Here is a 25,362-nt window from a genome sequence, read left to right as displayed (position 1 = left end):
GGCATTATGCACCAAAAAGATTAAAATTCTGTGCCAAAAAAACTTAAATTCTGCGCACAATATTTTAAAATTCTACACATTTTATTTGTCAAATCATTGTGGAGGCTCCAGCATGGCACCAGGGAGCCACTTGCTGCAGTGAGATGGGAGATCACTGTGCAGCTCCTCCCAGGCACATGGACTCAGCGGTGAGGCTGCACCCAACCCTGACAGTGCAAGGACCAGGCCTGCCCCAGAAACACCCCCAGGTCCCTGTCTCTCTGTGTAGGCAGGCAGGCTCAGCAAGGCAGGATCCAAGTGTGGAAGGGCTTAATCTGGGGGGATCCAGGTGTGGGTTGAGAGGGTTCTGTGTGGGGCAATCTGGGTTGGAGCGGCTCAGTGGGGGATCTGAGTGCGGGGGGGATCTGGATGCACTGGGGCTTGTTGGGAGGTTCTGGGTGCAACAGTAATGGGACTCTGTAGAGGGGTCCAGGTGAAGGTGGATGGGGCTCAGCGGTAGGGGGGCCTGGGTGTGGGGGGGCTAGGAGGAGTGGGGATGCAGGTGTAGCTGGTTGGGGCTCGGTGGATTGGGGATCCGGGTGCACATGGCTCATAGGGGTGGCCCAGGTGCAGGGGGAGTGGGGCTCATAAGTGGGAGTGTTCTGAGTGCGGGGGGAGAGGCTTGGCAGGAGGGTCTTGATGCACGGGGGTTGGGTGGATGAGGGAGCAGCTCCCCATACAGGAATCCCTCCCCCTGCAGCTGACGAGCAATGGGCACAGGAAGTGTGATGGGGGAGTTTGCAGAGCTTCCTGCAGCTGGAAGAGAAATCTGGGAGTGGGTCTGACCTGGACCCGGATGCCGTGCAGGGGAAGAAGTCCCGTCCTCCCCAGCCCAGCTGGGACTAGCAGCTGAGCTTGGCGCAGGTTAGGAGTTACCGGCCGGATCTTCCCCAGTTCTGCCTCTTGCCCCACAGTGATTTACCTCTCTGTCAGCTGCCCTGGGCACCCGAAACATACTGCTGAGGAGGGTCGCATGACTGTTCTTGTGGCTTCCCTTTGCTTCCCCATCAGAAAGTCATTTTTCTGCAGGGAAGCAAAGAAATCTGCGGGGGACATAAATTCTGTGCATGTGCAGTGGCGCAGAATTCCTCCAGGAGTAACAGTATTTAGATGTGACATTCTGAGTACCGTTCTCAGACCCGAAGAGCTCTGTGTAGCTCGAAATCTTATTTCTGTCACCAACAGAAGTTGGACAAATAAAAGATATTACCGTGTCTCTCTAAGGGCAGGTCTACACTACAGGGAAAAGTCGACCTAAGCTACACAATTTGAGTTACGTTAGTAGCATAATTCAAATTGATGTAGCTTAGATCTACTTACTGCGGGGTCCACACTACGGTATGTCGATGGGAGACACTCTTCCGTTAACTCCCCTTACTCTTCTTGTTCCGGTGGAGTACCAGAGTCGATGGGAGAGTAATCTGCCGTCGATTTAGTGGATCTTCACTAGACCCCCAGTGGATTGATCGCCACAGCGTTGATCCACCGTTAAATGGAAACAAGCCCTAACTTGCACTTTGACTGTAGAAGTGTTTCAGAAGAATTCAGCTTGAGAGCACCTACCAAAAAACCACAGAAATGATTCTGACTACTGGATATATAACAGTCAATGCCAAGATAGTTTTGAGACTATTTTAGTAAAATGTTTTAGTTTTCCTCTCTGGATAAATGGGCACTGCACAGATTTTGTTTGTTTTAGATTTAGCTCTTACTTAGTAATTCAGAGTACTACACAGGAGATTCTCTAAAAAAAATACGAAGACATTACAAATAATTCTATTTATAAAATGTCACTCCAAGCCTGGACACTGTACAAAATTCAAAGCACATATTAAAAGTTAAAACATTGATCACTACCCCTGAAATAAAAAAGTAGAAAACAGAGCAGTGAAACATGTCCATTGTACGTGACAGTACTCTGGAAAGAGAAAGGAAATTCATTTACAATTCTCAGAAGAGACTAAGTAAAAATGTATTTTGCATGGTTGCCTTTTACAAAGATATTACTTTTATGTTTGTCTTTATTCAAGGAACATGTTTTATAATCTTGACACCAGAGTTTATGGAGACTAGAGAAACAACTGCCCACCAAAATGAGGTAGGAATCTTTTTGGCAGAGACCCACCATCATCTTCACAAGACTAAAAATTCTAACCTTATTTGGAAAATGCAGAATTTCAGTCAAACTATATTTATACTATAACTGTTCTTTAAAAAAACAAAACAAAAACAAACAAAAAAAACCAGTTCACAGAACTGGTTAAAAGAGAGGTATGAAAACCAAGGTAATCTTTATAAGGAGACAGAGTTATGAAAACCACCCCTCCCCAAAAATCAACCCATTATAATTCCAAAAGATGTCAGACCACCTCAGGCAGGGAAATTTTATTCTGAAGCTCACCTTGCTTTGTATGTTCCTGGTTTCCTTCAGTAAGGCTTATTTTTATTTAAGTGGAGTTATAGGTAAGTGCTGTGAATTGGCAAGTGCAGAGATAGCTGAAGTGTAGCCAGCAGAACAAACATACTCCAAGGTCATCCTCATTTTTAATGAGGAGAGGTGCAGTCCTAGCATGTTAAGATGAAAAACTAGGCCTGTGAGTGGCTAGGCTGAGCAGTTGCTACAGGACTACTATACTGTCAAATTACTGCTTAGGAAAACAAGTGCTCTGCTTCATAACGGATAAAGTACTCTGGATTATACCTTGGGTTACTAAAGCTACAAAGGAGCTTGTGCACTTTAAACAAGACAATGGGCAAATCCTGCTCACCGTATTCAAGCAGTCCCACCTAAATCAGTGGGCGGATAAGGCGTGTGTAAATGTCCCTTAACGGGGTTAAAAAAATGACTTGATATAAAGTAATTATACAGTATCAACTATACTAATGACGCTTCAATTGTTCAGTTAATAAACTTGGATCAGAAACAGATTCCATCATGGACAGAGCTACATTACAAACCCTACCAAAAATAATATTAATAAATAATTTAAATCAAATGTATACAACCTCCCCTGTCAATTATTTAGGTTTCACTTGCTACGTTGGAGACAGCAAACAAGCCTACTAGTTATCCAATCATCCATAGTATTTCAGAAAAAAACAGAGTAGACAATATCTACATTACAAGGGTACAAAAATCTCAGTCCTTTCAGCCCTTCTTTATATATAACATAGAAGCAAAAAAGGAGTCAAAACCCATCTCTCCCCTTTCCCCCCCAGGTTACATTTACAGTTAAAAAAATCTAAGGGAGTAATATTCCTAGAGACTAGTGTGACAGGTCTGGTTGAATGCCCTCTCTTGGCCACTCACAAGACTGCTATGGGCTAGATGCAGCTACTGAATCCCCAGGTATTTTAACACCCCTACCCCCCACCCAACTTGGCCAAACTGGTCTCTCAGCTCAGTCACCCGCCTTAGAACAACTATAGTGTGGTCAAAGCACAGTCATTCCCCATTGCTCTTGGTCTGGGGAAGACCTGATACCACCTTGCCAGCAATGCTGGGATCCACATAGCCAGAGGCGTTCATGACACAGCAATGTTCATAGCGATACTTCATAATATCAACCTGAATTGGTAAGTTGTGACGATTTGGAAATCTGAACAATTCTCTCTTCTGAAATCAATGGCAATAAGCTTTATTTCCCCCTTGAGCACTTTCCTATAATTCACTGTGTACTTTAGCAAATAAAAATAATTTTGCATTAAGATTAATAAACAAGGTATGAAAATACACGTAGTTCTTGGAAGCATATGTTTTATAACATGCATCTTCTGTGGTGTTTAATTAATATTAAGACAGCAGAAGCATTTGCCTTGCGACATCAGACTGCAAAAGAGAAGCCCAATCCCACAGTCCTCACTTAGATAAGATTCCAGTTGAAGTCAATGGGAATCTTGCCCAAATAAGGACTCAGGACTGGGGTCTATAACATGAGCACAACTAAACTATCTCACCCAACCCTTCATCTGCCTTTTCCTCCCACTGCCTTCTCCTCTTCCTCTCCCCATCCTCCATAAAGATATACTAAACCAGGGGTGGGCAAACTACAGCCCAGGGGCTGCATCCAAACCTCCAGATGTTTTAATCCGGTCCTAGAGCTCCCTCCGGGGTTCGGGGTCTGGGGCTTGCCCTGCTCTGGTGCTCCAGCCGGGGAGCAGGGTAGGGGGCTTGCCCCACTCTGTGAGGCTCCCAGAAGCAGAAGCATGTCCCCCCTCTGGCTCCTATGTATAGGGGCAGACAGGGGGCTCCACATGTTGCCCTTGCTCAAAGCGCCGCCCCTGCAGCTCCCATTGGCTGGAAACCGTGGCCAATGGGAACTACAGGACAGCGCCTGAGAACAGGGCAGCGCGCAGAGCTGCCTGGCCGCGCCTCTGCATAGGAGCTGGAGAGGGGACATGACACTGCTTCTGGGAGCTGCTTCAGGTACGCGCTGCCCAGAGACTGCACTCCTGACCCCCTCCTGCGCCCCAACCCCCTGCCCTGATCCCCCTCCTGCCCTCCGCACCCCTTGGTCCTAGCCTGGAGCACCCTCCTGCACCGTAAGCCCCTCATCGCCAGCCCCACCCCAGAGCACGCACCCTCAGCCGGAGCCCGAACCCCCTTCTGAACACCAACCCCCAATTTCATGAGCATTCATGGCCCGCCATACAATTTCTACACCCAGATGTGGCCCTCAGGCCAAAAAGCTTGCCCATCCTGTACTAAACAAACAATTTTCTAACATTTAAGAGTAAGTGCAAAACATGCTGATTTTGTTCATGTTAATGGTACTACTTATCAGAAACATTACAAATTGATATTGCACAAGCCCAAAGAGGATGTATATTTGGGAACAGATAAAATCAGCAGGGTACAAAGTACTGCTAAAAGAGAATCCAACTTCTTAGCAATGATAAACTGACCAGGAAATCCACCTGTTAAGAATATGTACTTCACATCATTAACAGCAGGTCACTTGGGCTTTTAATAGTATTTTAAAAGATTTAAATCAATTCAAATAAAGTATATTTGGCACAACTATAAATTTCTTGAAAGACAGAAAACACTACAGCGCCAATACAAGCTAATAGGGCTGCAGCAGTTCCCATACCTCACTGCATTAGGACATAGGAAATACTGCTATTCTGGCTATTCCCTTCTCTCTGCTAACCAGACATGTATTTGATAAATCCATAGATACATCAGATAGCACACAAGAACACAAATGAAATTAGGCTCTGACAGAGAAAAATAGCACATTTTCAATTAAGTGGGTTAATTTTGGAGACCCTTCATACAAGCCCCAGACTCCTAAATAACATGGAGGTTGCCTGGAAAAAGTGTGTGACAGTGAGATCAGCCTTTTCCCAATTTGTTCAAATCACAACATGTACCACACACACTGTCCCTGATGGCAATCAGAGATTACGATACCCTGTTCTGGAGCAGGTACATTGGTATCAGTGCTTGTGTAATGCTTGTCCATACCATGCCATGTTCAAGCTAATGCATTAGTCACTCGTTTTCATGGCCATTAAAATTCACCCATGAATAAAATGAAGGTCACAAACTGATTCCCAAAGTTCATACAATGAACTGGAACATGATTAGGGGAATGCCTAAGTACTGCAAATAACTGGTTACTAATTCAGTAATAAGCATTTTATCTTGATCGCAGAATGAATTAATGCCCCTGGCTGGTGCTAAAGGGCACTGTGAAGCTGAGGATACAATAAAACCAAGGTTCTGACAGGTTGCAATCAAAGGTCCTACAGCACTTTCTTCAGGATTAACGTTGTTACTCCACGATCTTTCCCACTGTTATGCCCATGAGAAAGATCTGAACAGATCTAGCCAGAGTTCTAAAGTTTCACCTCATGTTATATACACAAGTTCTTTGGGGCAACCCAGATTTCCTTGTAAGGGAGAAGCCTTTGATATGGAAGGAGTTCCTGCTTAGGGCCATTTTCACATTCACTCAGCTCTGTACCAATGATATCCTTTTATTCAGAGCCTGTTCTACCGTTCAGCTTGCAAAAACAAAAGTAGCTCTTTGCCAGTACTTGCCATTAAAAGATAGTTACAGACACATTCAGTCTGGATGAACTTGGAGCAGCAGAAGTTGCCATCTTGTTGACTTTACAAGACTGGATTTGATAGGGGACCTGATTTTGCCATTTATTTTATTATCAATACCTGGAGGTCAGCCTGGAGCCTTTAAAAAAATCATATGGACAGAAACCTACAATTTACAGTATTGAGTGGACTATGATCTATTCTTGGCCTCATTAAATGACTCTCTCTAGACCTACGTCTCAAACTTATACAACAGAAAATACAACTCTGATTTTACTGGTCTCCAATCAGAATGAATAAAATCAGAATAAAGGACAACAATTCCTGCTGTTTCTGTCCAGCTAAAGCAGACATGGCCTTACACATGCTGTGGAAATGCTATATGGCTTAAGATTTTGGAAGGTAGCATGATCAGGGATTTCCCTCAAGCTTCAAGTCTGCAAATCTGCGGATATTCTCTTTATATCTGTGGATTGGATGCAGATACAAATTTTGTATCCACACAGGATAACCTATTCATAACCAGCTGTTCACACTGGGAAATTCCACCATCTCTGGATCTCATGTGCCTTCCTAGTAACTTAAAAAAAAAAAACCCACCATATTTTAGACCTCAACTTCCCTTGCCATGGAGAATTAATAAGCTTTGCAATTTGGCAGCCCCAGAAAGGGTGGCATATAAAAGACTTGAGAGTAGAACATTTTCAAAACTTATGGTCTTCATTGACATGTATAATCAATACACCATTGTTCAGCTGTAAGCCTCTTGATCTAACTTCCACTTTAGATGTTCTCCATTCACAGAATGTCCTGTGACCAGTCTTCTCTACTTCCTTTTCCCCACTTCCTCTCTGCCATTGCTTTTCTTGCTTCTGATGACCTGCATCTGGTCTTCTTTAGATTGATCGTACAGTTACCTACAATCTAATAATTTTTTTAATAAAATAGCAGGGGTACTATTGTACTGTTCTACTGTACAGTTTGGGTAATAATACTTCCCATTTCCAACTGCATAGGTACTCACTTCCTACCCTAAACTTTTGTGGAGCGTTTCTGTTAACTAGCTGTCACAACCCAGTAACAGGTAAAGTAACACATTACACGCACTTAGCCATCAGAATGAACTGTGTACAAGTATATAAAGTAAGTGGTTAGAGAGATAACGTCTCCTTTACATACAGTACACATTTCTACAATTTACAACCAACTTATTTACTTTACTTGTAACTGCAGAGTAGGTTCATTATGCCATCCCACCTAGGATTTCTACTGTTTGAGTCTACTAATAAAATTGGATTTTAAACATAAAAATGAAGTCAATATGTTCCATATTAAAATCTCTTGGGGCTAGGTGTCTTGAAACCAGTTTGCTAGCTTCTGTGTTATCCACTATAATTACAGAATGTTAAGATCTTTATCTGAATTACTCAGTTCAAAAAATAAGACCCTATTTTGTTACATTTATACAATTCCATATCATAACCTGGAGATCCCTCTGGAGAGGGCCAATGAGTTCATAAATGTGCTTTTCGGTCAGTTAATGTAATTTTTAAAGTATATCTTTTTCCATTTCAAAATCCCAGTGATGACGTTATTTGCATTCCTGAGAATCCTCTCTTCCACTTTCCTATTTTTTTCTCTTTGAGCCCCCTTCTCTGCAGTAACTTCAAAGCAGTCAGGGCTGCAGCTGGAATCACCCATCTGGAGTAATTGTAGAGCAGCATGTGGCTGACCATCCTCGCCCAGGACCACCCAGCCAGCTGTAAGCATCATGGAATCCCATGCAAAGTAGCGTACAGAACCCCATGCAGGGTCCCCCCCATCCCGAGACATTTCCCTCCACTTCCACAACTCCTCCTGTCTGCACAAAGCCACCTTTGAGCAACAATGCTCCCTAATCACTAGACTGCATAAGATTTCAAACCAAGTCACATTTATCTTAAGAGGAACTGATTTCCCAGATACCAAAGGGTGGTTCATAGACTGCAGAGGTTGCAGAAGCCTAGAGGAGAGAAGAGTCATCCAGTCAGAGGTGCCTTCCCAAAACACAGGGTGCTCTGAAGCATGAGAGAAGGGCAAATAACTGACAGAAACCACACACCCTAGAAGATTTCAGATGCTGAATTATTACTGTTTTATCATTCACTGTAAAACTTACAGTTCCAATCTACCGGAGGACTAGGCTGCAGAACAAGATTCTACAACTAGCTATCCAGCCTATATCTTTCCCTTGGAATCTGGCAGCCCCCACCAGGAAAATCACCATCTAGAAACTACATGAATTACTAGGCTCTTTCTTTTCAGTTTGCAGAGGGATGACAATACATTTGGGGGGCAGCCCCTCTTCAAACAGGAAACCATAATACTTCTATTCCTCACAAACTGTTGCCAGTAGAAACCCTGAAGAGTAGTTTTAAGGCTCGGAGCCCACAGAAATGAGTGATTTCCTATGGTAGTCTCTCTGCCCATCCCCTGACGTTAGGACTATCTCTTTGCAAGAGAATCAATAGACTCATAACCACAGCTCCCAGTAAAGTGGCAGCAGTAATACTTTGGGACTCCCCTCTCTGGGTAAACAACAGTAGCTTCATAGGGAAGGGATTGAGATCAGTCTCTGGAAGCAGCATGACACTCTTTAGAGAGCCAGCACATCATAATAGAACAAATCACCCTTTACAAGCATCTGAAGAGTGGCACAGCTCCTCCAGAGCTACTTCTGTATTGGCACAGTTTTAATCATTAGTGGCTTTGTGTTCTCCCCCCCATGCCCTTAGATCACATTTTGATTAAAAGGTTTCTTATTTAAGAGATGCTGTCAAAGGATAGGGAGAAAAATAATCACTAGAAGTACCGGGCACGTCACAATATAGGAATGGCCTCAAGACAGAAGTTACAAAAACTGTGTATGCTGTTGGCACAATATAGCCAAAATACCAATGGCACTACCAGCCTCTTGATGGATGAACAGTGAAATTAAACTATCAGAATCAAAGTCCTGTACTGAAACAAGCACGCTTTCCAATACTTCTGAAAAGATATAAACAAGGAAAGGGACAAATATATTTAACAGGAGTTAAATATACAAGGATGTTGGATGCATCTAATAACTTAAGTAAGAGCCTTTTATTTATCATATATAATATGTATACAAGTCTGATTAATATTTTAGCAGTGAAATACCAGAATATGTCTTACAATGTTAACATTTACTCAGCATTTGCAGAAATGAATATTAATAATTCAAATACAAACCCAAATATTTAGCGTCTTAAGGCTGAATGAAATATTTTTATTGTTAAGTGGCCAAAGTACACAAAGTTTGGTCTGAAGCAGAACAGCCAGTGACAAGAATACTCAAAGAGTGTTTATTGTTTCCAACACATTTATCAAGTAATCATTTGAGGCAAAGCTGGTATTCTACTGCCACCTACAGGAAGAGAATAGAACTGTTTCCAATATAAAATATTCCACAGCGAGTCATATAATTACCGAAAATGTCCATACTTCCATTGTGGTATGCAGTATTTGTGTAGCCATGTCAGTCCCGGGATATTACAGAGACAAGGTGGGTGATGCAATATCTTTTAACAGACCAACTTCTATTGGTGAGAGAGATGAGCTTTTGAGCTACCCAGAGCTCTTTTTTACCCCTGTGACTACAGTGGTATTAACAGGCCACTTTACCTTGCGCGGTCCCTTAGAATAGTGGCTTTCAAACTGCAGGTCACGACGGAATGTAAGGCACTGGGTCAGCACCACTGACCAGGCCGTTAAAAGTCCTTCGGGGGTGCTGCCCAGCTATGGCAGGCTAGTCCTTACCTGTTCTGACACTGTGCTGCGCCCTGGAAGTGGCTAGCAGCAGGTCCGGCTCCTAACTGCGGGGCCTATGGGGCTCTGCGCACTGCCCCCGCCCCGAGCACCAGCTCCACACTCCCATTGGCTAGTTCCCAGTCAATGGGAGTTGGGGGTGGTGGTGCCTGTGGGCGAGAGCTGCTTGCATACCTCCGCCTAGGAGCCAGACCTGCTGCTAGCCACTTCTGGGGCACCGCGTGGTCCGTGGTGCCAGGACAGGCAGGAAGCCTGCCTTAGCACCCCCGCCGCACCGCTGACCAGGATCCACCCAAGGTAAACCCACGCCTCAATCCCCTGCCTCAGCCCTGAGCCCCCCCCAAACCCGGAGCCCCTCCTGCGCACCAAACTCCCCATCCCTGGCCCCACCCCAGAGCCTGCACCCCAGCTCAGAGCCCTGACCCCCTCCCACACTCCAAGCCTCTCATGCTCAGCTCCACTGGGTTGGACAGGAAAGGAAACCTGTAATAAGAAGTGGATTTTTAAGACCCTCCCCTTAGGAGTCTTTATACCCAGAGGGACAATATTTTATGCAGAACTTTGGTGAAAGAAAACATTTAAATGCTTATTTCTGCAATAGATCTGATATAGAGTTTGGGGTTTCATATTTAATTGCTTCCAGTAAAACCAATATTTTTCAAGTATACCATGGTTTCCACGTGTGGGGAGCAGAGGGGTACAAGACTGCCTTTCTTCTCATTTATGTTGATTGCAAATACATCCAAATAGTATGCCTAGATTTTCTGATTATTCCTTAAAAAATAAAAAATAAAACAAGTACTAACTTAGACCAGGTTTACACTCTCAATTTACACTGGTATAACTACGTAGCTATGAGTGTGAAAAATCCACACTCCTGAGCAACGCAGTTATACCAACTTAATCCTGTGGCAACTGAAGAACTTCGCCCATCAGCCCAGCTACCCACCTCTCGTGGAGGTGGATTAACTACACCCAACAGGAGAAGCTCTCCCATTGGCATAGTAGCATATTCACAAAAGCATTATAGTGGTGCAGCTGCACCAGTACTGCTGCGCCGCTGCAGTGTTGTAAGTGTAGACCTGCCCTAAGAGTGATGTGGGTAATCAAATCTCATGCTTCACAGTATCAGGTGACTGGACTGGGTATCGGAGAGAAATTACTCACAAAGTGCACAGCATTGACCAGTTGACTAAGTGCATTATGCAGTAAGGAAGCATGGAGGTTGCCTTGTTCTGAAGCCTCAGATACTTTTCACTGCCAGAGAAAGACCAGTGCTCTTAGATGAACAAGTACTCTGATCCACTATGGCAATTCCTATGTTCCTTTCCATCCCCTGTAATGCAGCAATGGAAGGGAAAAAAGCAAAGCATCAGTGAGAAATGCCCAGCATTGCTGTAAACATCATGATTGTGGGGGAGATTTTCTGGAGTTAATGGAAAATCAAAGTATGGCCAACCTACATCTGGGAACAGATATGACAACTGCTAAGGAGGTGATATGACAGATCTTCAGGTGGAACCAGTCATCCACTCTGCTCTTGAAGCACCTAATATCCAATAAGGAAAAGGAAGCCCTCATTGGCTTTAACCCCACCTGATCACACCATTTTCCTCAGATGGGTGCCATGGACATCATCTTCAGACCTATGAACCTGCTAAGAGAGCTCAAAAGGAGGAAGCATAGATATAACTATTATGTTGCTCTTTTAAAAAGAAATGTTAAGGAAAACTAAGATAGTGCTATTCCAAGTCAGCAGGCATGGGCCAGGTGGGGTTTTTAACTGCAGCATACAAATCCATACTGACCAATTAACCTCTCCAGAAAGTTAAGGAGCAACTTTCACAGGCCCCTGAATTAGTCCCATCCCTAGCATTCCAGAGCCTCTCCAATATCCCAAACCATTTAACCTATAACGAAGGAGAGGCAGAATGGCCTGGCTCAAAGCTAAAAAACCTAATCAGACCCCAAGTCAGAAGGCCATTAACTGGCTGGAGCTGCCCACCCAAAGTCCACAATTACTCATTTTTCAAGCATTGACTGACACTTTTCATACACCCAGAATTTCTGAAATGCATGTACCTCACAATCTACAAACCATTTTACTCCACCCCAAATGCCCACACAGGAGAGAAGAACAATCACAAACAAAACATCTGAGCAGAAGCACAAGGGGGAAAGAAAATAAAGGGAAGGAAAAAGAAAAGGAAGTAAATAAAGGAGGAAAAGGGACAAAACAAGGGGCCAAGAGAGAGTGGAAGGGATAAAAATAAAACAGAAACAGTGTGACCATTATAGGTGCAGAGCAATGGTCAAGAACAATCCTCTCACCACTATAAGTTTGAAACCAAAAAACAAACCCTAAACTTGTGACCATTTATAAACATAACCAATTTCACTAAACAATTTTAAACCACTCTAAATTTTTAAATAGATTTGGAACACATATAACCTTTAAATTATAACAAACACTACATAATATTAAAACATAATAATAACAACACATATATAAATCGAGATATACTATGAGAAAAAATACTGCCTAAAAGGACTGCAAAAACCCCAGAAGTGGATCTGGAAGGGACCCCTGCCAGAACTGTCTCTCCCTGGGATCTGGAGCAGGCCAGCCCTGCCACCCTCCCCAGCCCCTCTCCCCCCTCTCCTAGTAGTGCCTCAACCTCGCTGGAGGCTGCTCCCCTGGGTGGAGCAACTGAGCTTCAACTCCCCAAAGCGGTACCTGTAACGTGTTGGTGGTTGCTTGTGGAAAGGAGGGGGCGAGGTCAGGACAGGGTGGAATTTAAATTAGAGTCAATCTGAGTTAGTAATGTAAGTCTTCCAAATACTTCTGTGTTAAGCTCATCATAGGTTCAGCTATTGATTAAGCTAATAATTGAAGTCAATTGAAGTCTCCCAATGAGTCTTGGTGCAACTTCTAGGTGCTGCGCCAAGATTGGATTGCCTTCAACTAATGATGCCCTACCCTGTGAGTCAATACTGGGCAATGCTGTATGTATGAATTAAAAAATCTGATTTGGAAAAACTTAAAAACAATGAAGATCTGAACTCATGTAGTCATTAAAGAAAACATGGGACTTGCCATAAGAAAAGCATTGTTAACCCCTGTATCCTGACCAAATTCCAACTCTAGCAATTACATTCTGCCAACCTAATCTCCCTTGCTGTTTCAATTGGATATGACATTTTTCTTTACATCCAGCCCTGAACTACAATATAGTATTTTGCGCTGTTGAATAGCTGCCACATTTTTATGTTCAGTGATGCTTATCACACAGGATACAATATATATGAGGAAGAGGAGTACACTTAGCACGTAATGCTAAAGTCAAATCTATATATACGTAGTCTCATCTTACGCTGATTGGCACGCAAGGTGTAATGGCAGGTATAATCAAAGTTTAACATTTTTAGTATAGTTTTTTTTTTTTTGCTTTTTTTTTATTTTTGCTGATTTTGCAAATTGTTGTTTTTTCTTTTTATTTTTTGTTTTACGCTGAGACTGCATTAATAATACATTTAAAATCACAGCAGAATGTATAAATCTAGTATACATTTAAGATATTGTCAAGCATATAAACAAGGGCAGTTTTAAATAATCCTCAGCCCAGTAAGTATAAACAAGAGGCCCTCCTCCACTCAGCCAGACACCCAGTAAATGGGGGCACCTTGCACCCAGAAGCTAAAGCAGCAACACCAAGGTTAAAGCCATTGGCGGAGAGGAAGCCTGGAAAAAAAAAACCAAGAAGAAAATGGATATTTGTAGTGAAGACAAATCATGCCCCGCCCCCTTTTTGCAGAGACAACTACTTTTTTGAAGTTACACTAGTTAAAGTTAGCTCAAGTTCTCTGGTATTTTAGGAAGAGTTGGAAGAAGTGGCTATTACTCTGGATTTTACAGTACTGGTGTTGTCTGCACTATCCCTGGGCTACCACAGGCCCATCACATCCAGGTGGTTCAGCCCTGGAGGGCTGCTTCTTCCACCTCTTTCACACCTCCTCCATTGTTCATCAACAGGGCAATCGTCACCCTTAAAGATCTTACTCAGTTTCTAGCAAGAGACAAAGACATTTTTCTTTACCTTATATCTTATATCTACTCTAAAGACATTTTCTATTACCAAATACTAATACAAAGTCATAAAAGTAAAATGGCATAATGCAGAGAAAATCTACAAACTGCAGTAATTGATTGCTGCATTGATAATATGAGTGACCCTGATGTGATTGGAATGTGGCTTTATACTGGGGGCGGGGGCAAGTAGAGTGAGGAGCAGCGGGGGGGGGGGCGGCAGGTGTCGGGGGGGGGGGGTGAGCGGGCAGGGGGGTTCTGGAGCGGGCAGGGGGGTTTCTGGCAGGCAGGAGGTTGGGGGGAGGAGGTGGTGGGTGGGAGGGGGGAGAGGTAGGGGGTGGGGGGGGTGAGAGCTAGGGTGCGGTGGGGGTGGGGCTGGAAGAGGAGTGTGATGGTGGGGCGGGGCGGGCGTGGAGTGGTCCTGGGCACACTGCTGTGATCTGGGTCACCACACACCGTTTCTTCCCACACTGTGCTACACTTCAGTTTGCACTGTCACATGCATTGTTTGCATTTTATGAAAAATTTAATAAAGTAAAACACACCCAATCTTCCTTTTTTCCCCAGCGGCTTTTTTCAGCGGGCTGTTTCAGGGAAGAGAGGGGCGGTTGGGAGGGGGGGGTTGTTTCGGGGGGGGCTGGTGTTGGGGGGGGGGTGGTGTGTGTTTGGTTTTCAGGGGAGAGTGAGCTGTTTGGCCTCTCTATGTTTACAGTTTCCAGGCTGTGCCTCTTCACCTGCAGGTTGTGCTGGTGGCTGGACTCTCCCGTGCTGGGCTCGATGCAGCTTCTCACCCCGCGAGTACACCTCTTCTCATTCGGTGGAGTAGAGGGTAGGAGGATTTCTTAGAGCTGGAGTGCAGAGAAGCTTGGGCTGGCTAACACTCTTAAGTCGATGCTACCTCTTAAGTCGAGAGGTGAAAGTAAGTTACAGAGGTGAAAAGACACAGGCGACAGCGACAGTATAATTACAACAATGCTAAGCACATCTTCGATGTGCAGCTGGCAGAGATGCCTGATGCACTGGAATGTACACATGCCACATACACAACACTGACATACACAGTACAGAGGACACAGAACCAAAGACACACAGAGAAAAATCAATCAAGAATCAAAAAATTGAACAAGAACCATCAGTCAAAATATAGGCAATTAACAAATCCTGATTGCAGCAGAAAGTGATGTCAGAAACAAAAATACAGAATGGGAAGAATTAATGTGGTAACAATATAAGGGATATTTACAACTATAAGGGGATATATACCCAAAACCATCAAAAAATTAAAAAAAAAAAAAAAGAAAAAATAGAATATTTCCTTAGTAAAATTATGTAGCATAAATAGTGTTAGCTTGCGAAGAGCTTTAGCAAAGTATAGCCTAAAGTGGTAAACATCACTCAGTAGTGCATCAGTAATAAGGTTGTAATAAAAGAGAAAAGAGAAAAGAGGACAAGTCCAAAGGGACAGGTCCTTAATCCTCAAAGGTCATGTAAGGGAGGTAATAATATTTATCCCCAAGGAACATAAAGAAAAACTAAAAACAAAAGGCCAGGCAGCAGGAATCAGAGAGGGGATCATCTCAGAATCTCAGTTCAGCACCAGGTTCTCAGTCTCAGTTCCAGAAGTCAACTCTCAGTTTTAAGTGTTTTTAAAAGTTTAAACTACTATTAAAAACAAAAGTTTGCAAAAAAAAAACAAAAGTACTGACAATTGCAAGGCCAATACAGTCATGGAAGAACAGGCAGACTTTGCAGCTGGTGATATCAGCCTGCAGGGAGATATATCAACATGGGGATTGAAAGAACATGGGACAGCTTAAGCAGCTCAGTTTTAAGATTATATATACAACTAAGTTATTAACAAACAACTATTAAATTTTCACTGATAACTTTATTTCATTTCATTTAACTGATAGCAAACCATGGAACAAGAAGATGATGGAAGCTTTTTTTTCTTTAGCAAATTTTAATCCTTCACTACTCAATCACTTGTCATTTCACAACAAAAACACACAAAATTTCTTTTTAACATTTTTTTTTTTTTCCATCTGAGTTTTGCTCCATAAAGTCACATATAACCACTCCACACACACCAGACATGTTCAGAAAGACAAAGCAGAAGTAACAAAGAACAGCAATCAAAAAGAAATAGTCAATCTGAATGAATAATATCTTAATATAAAAATAAACTAATTCTCTGATCATTTCTGATATTTTTTTGTTTTTATAAAAATAAAATAAAAAAAAAAAAAAAAAAAAAGTACAATAGAAACACACAAATACAACATAACACTGCTTAAAGTATGCAAGCCAACTAATGTTTTTAAATGTTTGTTTTAAATAATCCCAAAAAAAAGCCCCATTAATACTACTACTAAAAATACTACTGCTTTTTCTTTTGCCTCTGACAAGGTCAGAGACAGCCAGCTCCCACTGCACTGGTGCAGGGGATGGAGGTGAGGTGCTCTCTCTGAAAAAAGAAAAAAGGGACTCGGGACTAAAGCTGGACGGAAGAGCAACAAGTCCATGGGGGATGCACTGCATCCGAGAGGTGCTAAACGAGTGGCCGATGAGATTGCAGAGCCATTGGCCATTATCTTTGAAAAATCATGGCGATCGGGGGAGGTCCCGGATGACTGGAAAAAAGCTAATGTAGTGCCCATCTTTAAAAAAGGGAAGAAGGAAGATCCAGGGAACTACAGGCCAGTCAGTCTCACCTCAGTCCCTGGAAAAATAATGGAACAGGTCCTCAAGGAATCAATTCTGAACCACTTAAAGGAGGGGAAAGCGATCAGGAACAGTCAGCATGGATTCACCAAGGGCAAGTCATGCCTGACTAACCTAATTGCCTTCTATGATGAGATAACCGGCTCTGTGGATGAGGGGAAAGCAGTGGATGTGCTATTTCTGGACTTTAGCAAAGCTTTTGATACAGTCTCCCACAGTATTCTTGCCAGCAAGTTAAAGAAGTCTGGGCTGGATGAATGGACTGTAAGGTGGATAGAAAACTGGCTAGATAATCGGGCTCAACGGGTAGCGATCAATGGTTCCATGTCTAGTTGGCAGCCGGTATCAAGTGGAGTGCCCCAAGGGTCGGTGCTGGGGCCAGTTTTGTTCAATATCTTCATTAACGATCTGGAGGATGGTGTGGACTGCACCCTTAGCAAGTTTGCAGATGACACTAAACTGGGAGGAGTGGTTGATACGCTGGAGGGTAGGGATAGGATACAGAGGGACCTAGACAAATTAGAGGATTGGGCCAAAAGAAATATGAGGAGGTTCAGCAAGGACAAGTGCAGAGTCCTGCATTTAGGACGGAAGAATCCCATGCACTGCTATAGACTAGGGACCGAATGGCTGGGCAGCAGTTCTGCAGAAAGGGACCTAGGGGTTACAGTGGACGAAAAGTTGAATATGAGTCAACAGTGTGCCCTTGTTGCCAAGAAGGCTAATGGCATTTTGGGTTGTATAAGTAGGGGCATTTCCAGCAGATCGAGGGATGTGATCATTCCCCTCTATTCAGCACTGGTGAGGCCTCATTTGGAGAACTGTGTCCAGTTTTGGGCCCCACACTACAAGAAGGATGTGGATAAATTGGAGAGAGTCCAGCGGAGGGCAACAAAAATGATTAGGGGGCTGGAGCACATGACTTACGAGGAGAGGCTGAGGGAACTGAGATTGTTTAGTCTGCAGAAGAGAAGAATGAGGGGGGATTTGATAGCTGCTTTCAACTACCTGAAAGGGGCTGCCAAAGAGGATGGATCTAGACTGTTCTCAGTGGCAGAAGATGACAGAACAAGGAGTAATGGTCTCAAGTTGCAGAGGGGGAGGTTTAGGTTGGATATTAGGAAAAACTTTTTCACTAGTAGGGTGGTGAAGCACAGGAATGGGTTACCTAGGGAGGTGGTGGTGGAATCTCCTTCCTTAGAGGTTTTTAAGGTCAGGCTTGACAAAGCCCTGGCTGAGATGATTTAGTTGGGTTTGATCCTGCTTTGAGCAGGGGGTTGGACTAGATGACCTCCTGAGGTCCCTTCCAACCCTGAGATTCTATGATTCTATGAAAAATCCCTAAAAATATAATTTGAGAAATCTAACACTTTCCCCACTAGGTGGCAGCAATGATTTAGCCATCTGTGCCAAATGAAGATAGACCCAATGGGCTGATTACTGTATACCTCTTAATTACACTCTTAAGCAAAGCATCACTGTCTGCTGCAGTCTGCTAATAACTATAACTTCTTAGTAGGATCTAGACCTAGTAGGACCTACAGATAAAAAAAAAAAAACATTCCTAAGAATCATTTCTACTTCCAATGCCAGATGAAGGTTTTCCTCCTCTACTAGGGATACCCGAAGAAAATCCGTTTGCAGGGTAAATAAAATCTCTTATTTCCTACTCAGTTTATGTTGGGAATGAGTTATTCACAGCAGGCATGCTTATTACAACAATTATTCAAACAAATCAAGGAGTACATACTAGTTACTTTTTTTTTTTAAATGGATACAAAAGAAAACTGCACTTTGTCCTATGCATTTCATATATTAATCATTGTAAAAGTCTATTATTTTGTATGTGTTATTATCTGCATCACAGTAGTGCCTAAAGTCCCGCAATGAGATCAGTGTCCCATTGCACAAGAAGGCACTGTACAAACACACAGTAGAAACCAGTGTCTGCCCTGAAAAAAGCTTACACTCTAAATAAAATAAGACAGATATAGGGTGAGAGGGGAAACAGAAGGACAAACAGGTGCTGTTTGATTTTAGGCAAGTAACTTCAATTTAGATGAGCTCGAAATAGAACTCCAGTCTCCAAAGTCACGTTCCAGTTTCTTATCTGCTGAACTACGCTGAGAGATGTAACTCATTTCTGTACAGCGAGATGTACAGTGACTTCAGATAGTAATTTGACATTTTTATAGCGGTTGATCAGTTCCATTTTCCCTACCTGCAGCACAGAGACATTGTGTCAATAGGTTACCAGGGTACAAATGCCCTCTGCCAACTTTTCCTGTTCCTTTGACGTGCCTAAGTATAAAGACACTCAGATGCAGCCAACTCCAACCTGCTCCTATTAAATGTTGCAGTAACACCACAGAGCAGAGAGTATTCTAACAACTCTTCCGCTTTGCAATATGTGCGTTCATCATTATTTGTTTGACTGAGCGACTGGCTAGATACACTGATTTAGGCAATATGGTCACTCATATAATGGATAATTAAATTCAGTGTAAGAAATATTGTCTTGGAGAGAACCAGATTTTTCAGAAATTGGAAATGCGACAGAGCCTTTAACTTCTAAATCACACGTTCACATCCAGGTGAAACACCTGACCCTACAATTGCATCTGTGCTGATATCTCCATGCAAGTAAGAGGGTCTGATTGCAGAACATGGCCTTAGACTAGTAACAACTAACTTTCACTCTATGTGATACCTGTTTTCATGTCTATGTAAAATGGTTTGGTGGCCTCAGTGCACAGTCCATTGGACAGCTGTTCACATCACAAAACCACCACCAACTGGTTATTCTGCTGGCACTCTCAACTGAGACATCAAAGAACAAATTAGTTTAGAAACTGAGCTGCCCTATCACCCCTTGAAATGGTCCCTCCCATCAGGGCTGAGAAACGTTAGTGGGACACAACGGGGGAAGCTCTTGCTACTACTGTGTGTTATGTCTAAGGCCCTACCAAATTCACAGCCATTAAAAAACACATAACGGACCATGAAATCTGATCTCCCCTGTGCAATCTGGCTATTGTAGGGTAGGGGGTCTCTCACCATGCACCAGGCTCCAGCTGCTAGTCCCAGATGGGCTGGAGCTTCCTGCAGCTAGGGGAGGTTCCCGGAGATGGGTCTGAGCTGGCCCCTGGAGTGGCCCGTGCAGGGGAAGAGGAGGTCCTGTCCTTCCCCAGCCAAGCCAGGACTAACAGCTGGACCCCAGTGCACGGTCTGGGGCACCCCCAACCCTGCTCCTCCCCAGCTCCAGGCCCAGCACTCAGAGGTTAAAGGGGCCTTGGGATGGCTTTGAGGGGAGGGAGGGGGGGGTTGATGAGGGCACCTCCCTGATCACGGGGCCCTAGGCAGTCACCCACCCATAAAACCGGCCCTGCCCACCCCCCACAAGTGACGACCCCCACGATACTCTGTGACCCTCACTTCTGAGTTGCCGCAGGCGGTGACACTGACTTCAGCGCTGGGCACCTGGCCAGCAGCTGCTGCTCTCTGGTCACCCAACTCTGAAGACAGCGCCCCTGCCAGCAGCCGCACAGGAGTAAGGGTGGCAATCCCACTGCTCACCACAGCCCCCTGTTGTGTCACCACCAACCCTCTTCCCCTCCCCCCCCTCGAGTTACAACACTAGGAGACGTCAGATGTCAACATCTGAAACCATGAAACTGACTATTTAAAAAACCCTATTACCATGAAATTGACCAAAATGGACCATGAATTTGGTAGGGCCCTAGTTATGTCTAGTCGGTGGCTAGTCAAACCAGCCTCGACCAGTAGAGCATTTAAAAGAAAACGTAGCCTTGCTCCCCTCTTCGGGACGCGAATAACCGCGCCCCATGCCAGCCACGCCCCACGGGTTTACCCACCAACTCGTCCCAAACCTCGGGTGGAACGTGGCAGAAGAGCGGACCCACCGGAGCAGGGGATTTATTCTGGGGTTTTTTTTTAAGCGAACGGGCAGACACCGACCCCGCCGCTCCTCTGAGGGTCCAGGGACCAGCCCCACTGCCTCGGGGCAACCCCAGCCCCAAACCCCGCTCGGTCCCACGCGCGCTCGCGGGGCACGCCCAAGAGAAGAGGGAGGAGCGGGGTCTGTTTAAACCACCAGGCCTCGGCGTCCTGCCCGCCAGCGGGGACATCACGTGTCGGTCCCCGGTCCCCCAGCCCCGGCCCGGCTGTCCGGCCGCGGGCGCTGCTACCTTGAGGACGCCGCTCATCTTGGCGAGCAGGGCCCGGAACTCGTGCGGCGCCGCCTCGGGGTAGAGCTGGCCCCGCAGCCGCTCCTCGGGGATGCCCGCGTGGCCGTAGTACGTGGCCTGCGCGATGCCGCTCAGCAGCCCGCTCAGCGGCTTGGCGGCCTCGGGCTGGGGCTGGTGCTGCTCCGCCGCCATGCCGGACCGCGGAGCCAGCGAGCGAGCGAGCGCCGGCCGGGCCGCCGGGACTACAAGCGACGGGGGCCGGGCGGGGACAAACCCAGCGACGGACGGAGCCCGCCGCGCTCTCCACAGCGACCCCTGCCGGCGGCTCTGGCCCGAGCGAGCGCCGCCCTCTGGCAGCCGCCCCACCCGGGCGGCTCTTCTCCCTGGAGCCCGCCTGGCTCTTCCCCGCCCCGCCTCAAGGGGCCAGGCCTGAGCCAGCCCTGGAGCCCCCGCCCCCCTGTGCCACCCACCCCGCTCCTCCCGCAGACAGCAGCCCCCATCCCCCCCCATCACCTTTCCCAGCGCCTGGGTCAGCAAAGGGGGCTTGTAAGACTGGACAAAGGCTTCTTAAGTTCTGCCCCCTTCACCCTTCACTGCTAGCGCTGCAGGGACAAGTGGAAATTTCCTGCCCCCGGGGATTTTTTTTTGTTAGTGTGTACTGTAACTGAAGGGCTGATGTTTTTAGGCCACTCTACCTCTAGAGGGTCTTTCACTGTAGGTGACCATTCACGAGGGCCGGCTGAACCAAAAGATGAATGTATAGATATTATCAATACGTTTAAATGGAGTAGCCCAAGAACAACAGCAAGGGACAACACAGATTCAGGAGTCAGTACACTAAATGTTAACAATATGCAAACTTAATTTTCTCTCTAAAGATCGCAACAAGCAATTGTCTTCAACTGCAAACACACCACTTCAAGATGCCTCAAGTGTACTGTTCACTACAGCTGTTATCTTTCTTCCCAGACCTAATTTTAACAGTCTCACATGGGGTAAAATGTCCCCCTTCCCTGGATCTCATGGATTCATAGGTAATACTACTGTCCTGGTTTCTGTTGTTCACTACCTCCTAGCAGCAGGTCCAAAAAACAGCCTCTAGTGCTTCATATTTGAGCTGAATGCAAAACACAACTTCTGTTACTTGAATCTTAATTCTAGCTGCTCAAACCGGGCAGTTTCCACTCAATGACCTTTGTAGAACCTGCATTCCCATTCTCTTCCTAGTTTGGAAGATGCTAAAAATTGCATCCTGCTGTTACTTCATCATCGCCTTGATGCCATTCATTAGAAGATTCCAAAGACAGAAGTCTTTAATTGTATCCCAGACATCATCAGAGACTTCCTCTTCTTTAGTCTTCCAGTAACTTATTCACTAAAATATTTACAGAAAGGCTCTGATCCAGCAAAACACTAAGCACATGCTTTACTTTAAGCACAAGTAGTCCCAGAAGGGTTGTGAACACACTAAAAGCAAATTCAGAATTTTTCTCAAAGTACTATTTCAGGACTTTTTTTTTCCAGGAGTTTGCTTAGCCTATAATACTTTGGGGCTAATACTGGTCAGTCTATTACTCTACATATTGCATTGGCATTTCCCATTGAATAGGTATTGGACAGATGACGTTAGAGCTTCATTGATGGGAAGGTGATTTCATTTCCTTTGAGCCATTCCAGCAAATCTGCAATTCCACTGTGCCCCATGTGAACACCAAAGCCCAATTTACACGATCAATGAATTAACATGTCAGTTTCCTACTGCATAGTTTTGGGATAAAGATCACAAGAATCAGCCTGGTGGAACTATTATTAGATGTATCTGTCCTCTTTGCAGCATCACCTTATGGGATCTTTGGTGTTGTCCAGATATTAAAAGGTGACAAGTTAGGAATAGGGCTATATGCTGATATTCAGCAGGAGGTAATGGCATTGTGGTCTAAATATCAAGTTTAAAATAAAATCCCCAGAATTACAGATTTGAAACTTGGCAGGGGTGCTGCAGCTCATCATCGTCTGAGGGAGACGAATTGAATTCCAGACAGTAATTGATCTTTCAGATTAACAAAATTTTGTCTTCTCTGCATTCTCATTTAAGATCTCATGTTACTCTTTGTAAGCACAGGGATTTATCCCGGTGTCTTTGAGACATCTTCATGCATTCTCTCTCTCAGAAGACATGTGTACTGTTCCATGGTTAAGGATGAAACTAGCTTTAAAAGTCTGGAAACTAAAGGGATCCAGTCATTGCCCTAGTGCCATAAAATCCTTCACCGCACACTATCATCCTATCCAGTTAGCACCTCCTACAGAACCTTAACTTTGCCCTATAAAATCTGTAAAACTAAGTGCAAAGTTCAAAGTGGCACTGCTAGATTAAAAAGTACCATTTCTTAGCCAAGGGATCCAAATCTGATGTCACACTAATATATACTGCAACATTACTGTACACAAAAAGATGACCATCTCTCATGGAAAACTTTACAGGGGGAGCTCTGGGAGAAAAATCACAGTTCCTCTTTAGTTGTTCACTCAGGAGCTTGGGGTTTACCCAACCCCCGTGAAATAGGCTGCAGGAACCACCCAGAAACCCTATGGGTGTTCAGGGACCCTCAAGAAACCAGATCCAGATCCTATCTCAGTTGCTATGATTTCTGGGAGCCCCATCCAATCCCTCACAATGTTGTTCTATACTCCCCGTAACTACAGCTGTCCTCAGGACCCTCAGGGGATGGCCACTGAAAAAATAATATAAAGGCCCAGAAACCACTAAGAGGCTGGAGAGAGAATGCTATATGTACACCCAATGCACCCACTCCTGCCTGCAATCCACCCAGTCTCCAATAAATGCCTCAGCATGACCCTGGACCTGGAGTGGGGTCTGAGGAGGGGAGATGATGCCATGGAGGAGGCCAGTCTCCTCTTCTGCGCAGGAGCAGGGACAGCCACATGCAAAGATTCCCCGGCATGCATAGCTCTGAGGGAGAATCGATCCTATCTTATACACATTAGATGCTACAAACAGGAGTGACGCCAGAATTTCTGGCGCCCTAGGCAGAATTTGGGGGGTGGCATTTTGTGCGCTCCCCACGGGGCGCGCGGGAGCTTCCGGTTCCACTCCCATCGCGCCGCCGAAGAAGGACCCTCCGCCGAAATGCCGCAGGCGACAGCGGCAGTCATTGAGCTGCTCAATTGCCTGCCGCTGTTTTCTGCAGCACATCGGCAGAAGGTCTTTCTTCGGCGGCGCGATGGGAGCGGAACCGGAAACTCCTGTGCGCCCTGTGGGGAGCGCACAAAATGCCGCCCCCGAATCCTGGCGCCCTGGGCGACCGCCTAGGGTCGCCTAATGGAAGCGCCGGCCCTGGCTACAAAGTATAGTTCATATAGTTAAACATACAAACTGCATACATTTACATATATGTATAACACCATGTAATCAACCGATGTCATGACACCAAAGAGATCATTCATTCAAACTCTGTTCATAAAAATATCCTTCAACTCTACCAACACGTTGCACTATAAGAAAGTGTATAAAACGCTGACATAAAGTATTGTATGCTGGGATTATAGTCCTTTCAAAATCTTTTCTATACATTTAATTAACATATATTAAAATCAACTGAATACATGTGTGATAGGGCCCTCAGTGGCTGGGGAGCCTAGTGGCTAGATCATTGGTTGGGGGGCTATAGAGGGACTTGATCCCTCCTTCTCCCTCAGATCCTGGCCCCAGGGTCCTGTGTCACTCAACCCCTAAACAGGGGAAATGGATCTTTTCCCCAGCTGTAAGCAGGGGTTCAAGGCCTGTTTTCCTGGCCTGCTCCCTATGCAAATCCTTTTGGTTTGGGGAGTGGCCCCGCAAATCCAGTTGCCCCACAGTTGAGGCTTATCTGTACGTTCCCCTTGGCAGGGGGAGATTTACTTGACTCCAGCGGCTGCGTTCTTTAATCCCTGCTGTGCCCAGCTGCAGTCTCTCTGTTCCTTCACACATCCCCCCCTCATGGCCCCCTTTGGGGTCTGGGCCCCCTCCCCAACTGCTCTCCCCCATCCCGTGAAAAGAAGTCTGCATTCAGATGCGCTTTCCCATATAAAAGCTCAAATGGTGAGAAGCCAGGATGCTGGATATGAAAGGAGAAGGGCTGGAGGGAAAGGTACCACCTCATGATTCTGGGATTTGTGTCCTTCATGGCATGGAGCCAATGGAGAGGGGCACGGTCGGTAACGAGGATGAAGTGTGCACCCAGAAGATAATAACAGAGTGAATCCATGACCCATTTTACCACCAGGGCTTCTTTTTTTATTACAGTATAGGTCTTCTCTCGCGGGAATAGCTTCCTGGTAATAGATAGGATGGGGCGTTCATCACTCCCGGCTACCTGTGATTGAACAGCTCCTAGGCCCACGTCTGAGGTGTCTGT

The 25,362-nt window shown here is 45.1% G+C and overlaps 1 protein-coding gene across 2 annotated transcripts in view; it reads right to left on the bottom strand.

Moving 5' to 3' along the window:
• Positions 1-21,269, bottom strand: part of COMMD1 (copper metabolism domain containing 1) — a 121,249-nt gene extending 99,980 nt beyond the window's left edge. Inside the window, exon 1 of one of the 2 annotated variants that reach the window (XM_039528839.1) lies at positions 20,945-21,269. In XM_039528839.1, the coding sequence (XP_039384773.1) occupies positions 20,945-21,136 (192 nt within the window). In that variant the 5' untranslated portion in view covers positions 21,137-21,269. Of the gene's footprint in view, positions 1-19,446; positions 19,533-20,944 lie in introns of those variants that run through there. The other variant, XM_039528840.1, reaches the window with a different exon arrangement.
• Between the last annotated feature and the right edge of the window lie 4,093 nt (positions 21,270-25,362).

The sequence above is a fragment of the Mauremys reevesii genome, linkage group 3, assembly GCF_016161935.1.
Source record: "Mauremys reevesii isolate NIE-2019 linkage group 3, ASM1616193v1, whole genome shotgun sequence".
Taxonomy (NCBI): Eukaryota; Metazoa; Chordata; order Testudines; family Geoemydidae; genus Mauremys; species Mauremys reevesii.
The sequence above is the reverse complement of the archived record's forward strand: the minus strand, read 5'-3'. Positions and strand labels throughout refer to the sequence as shown.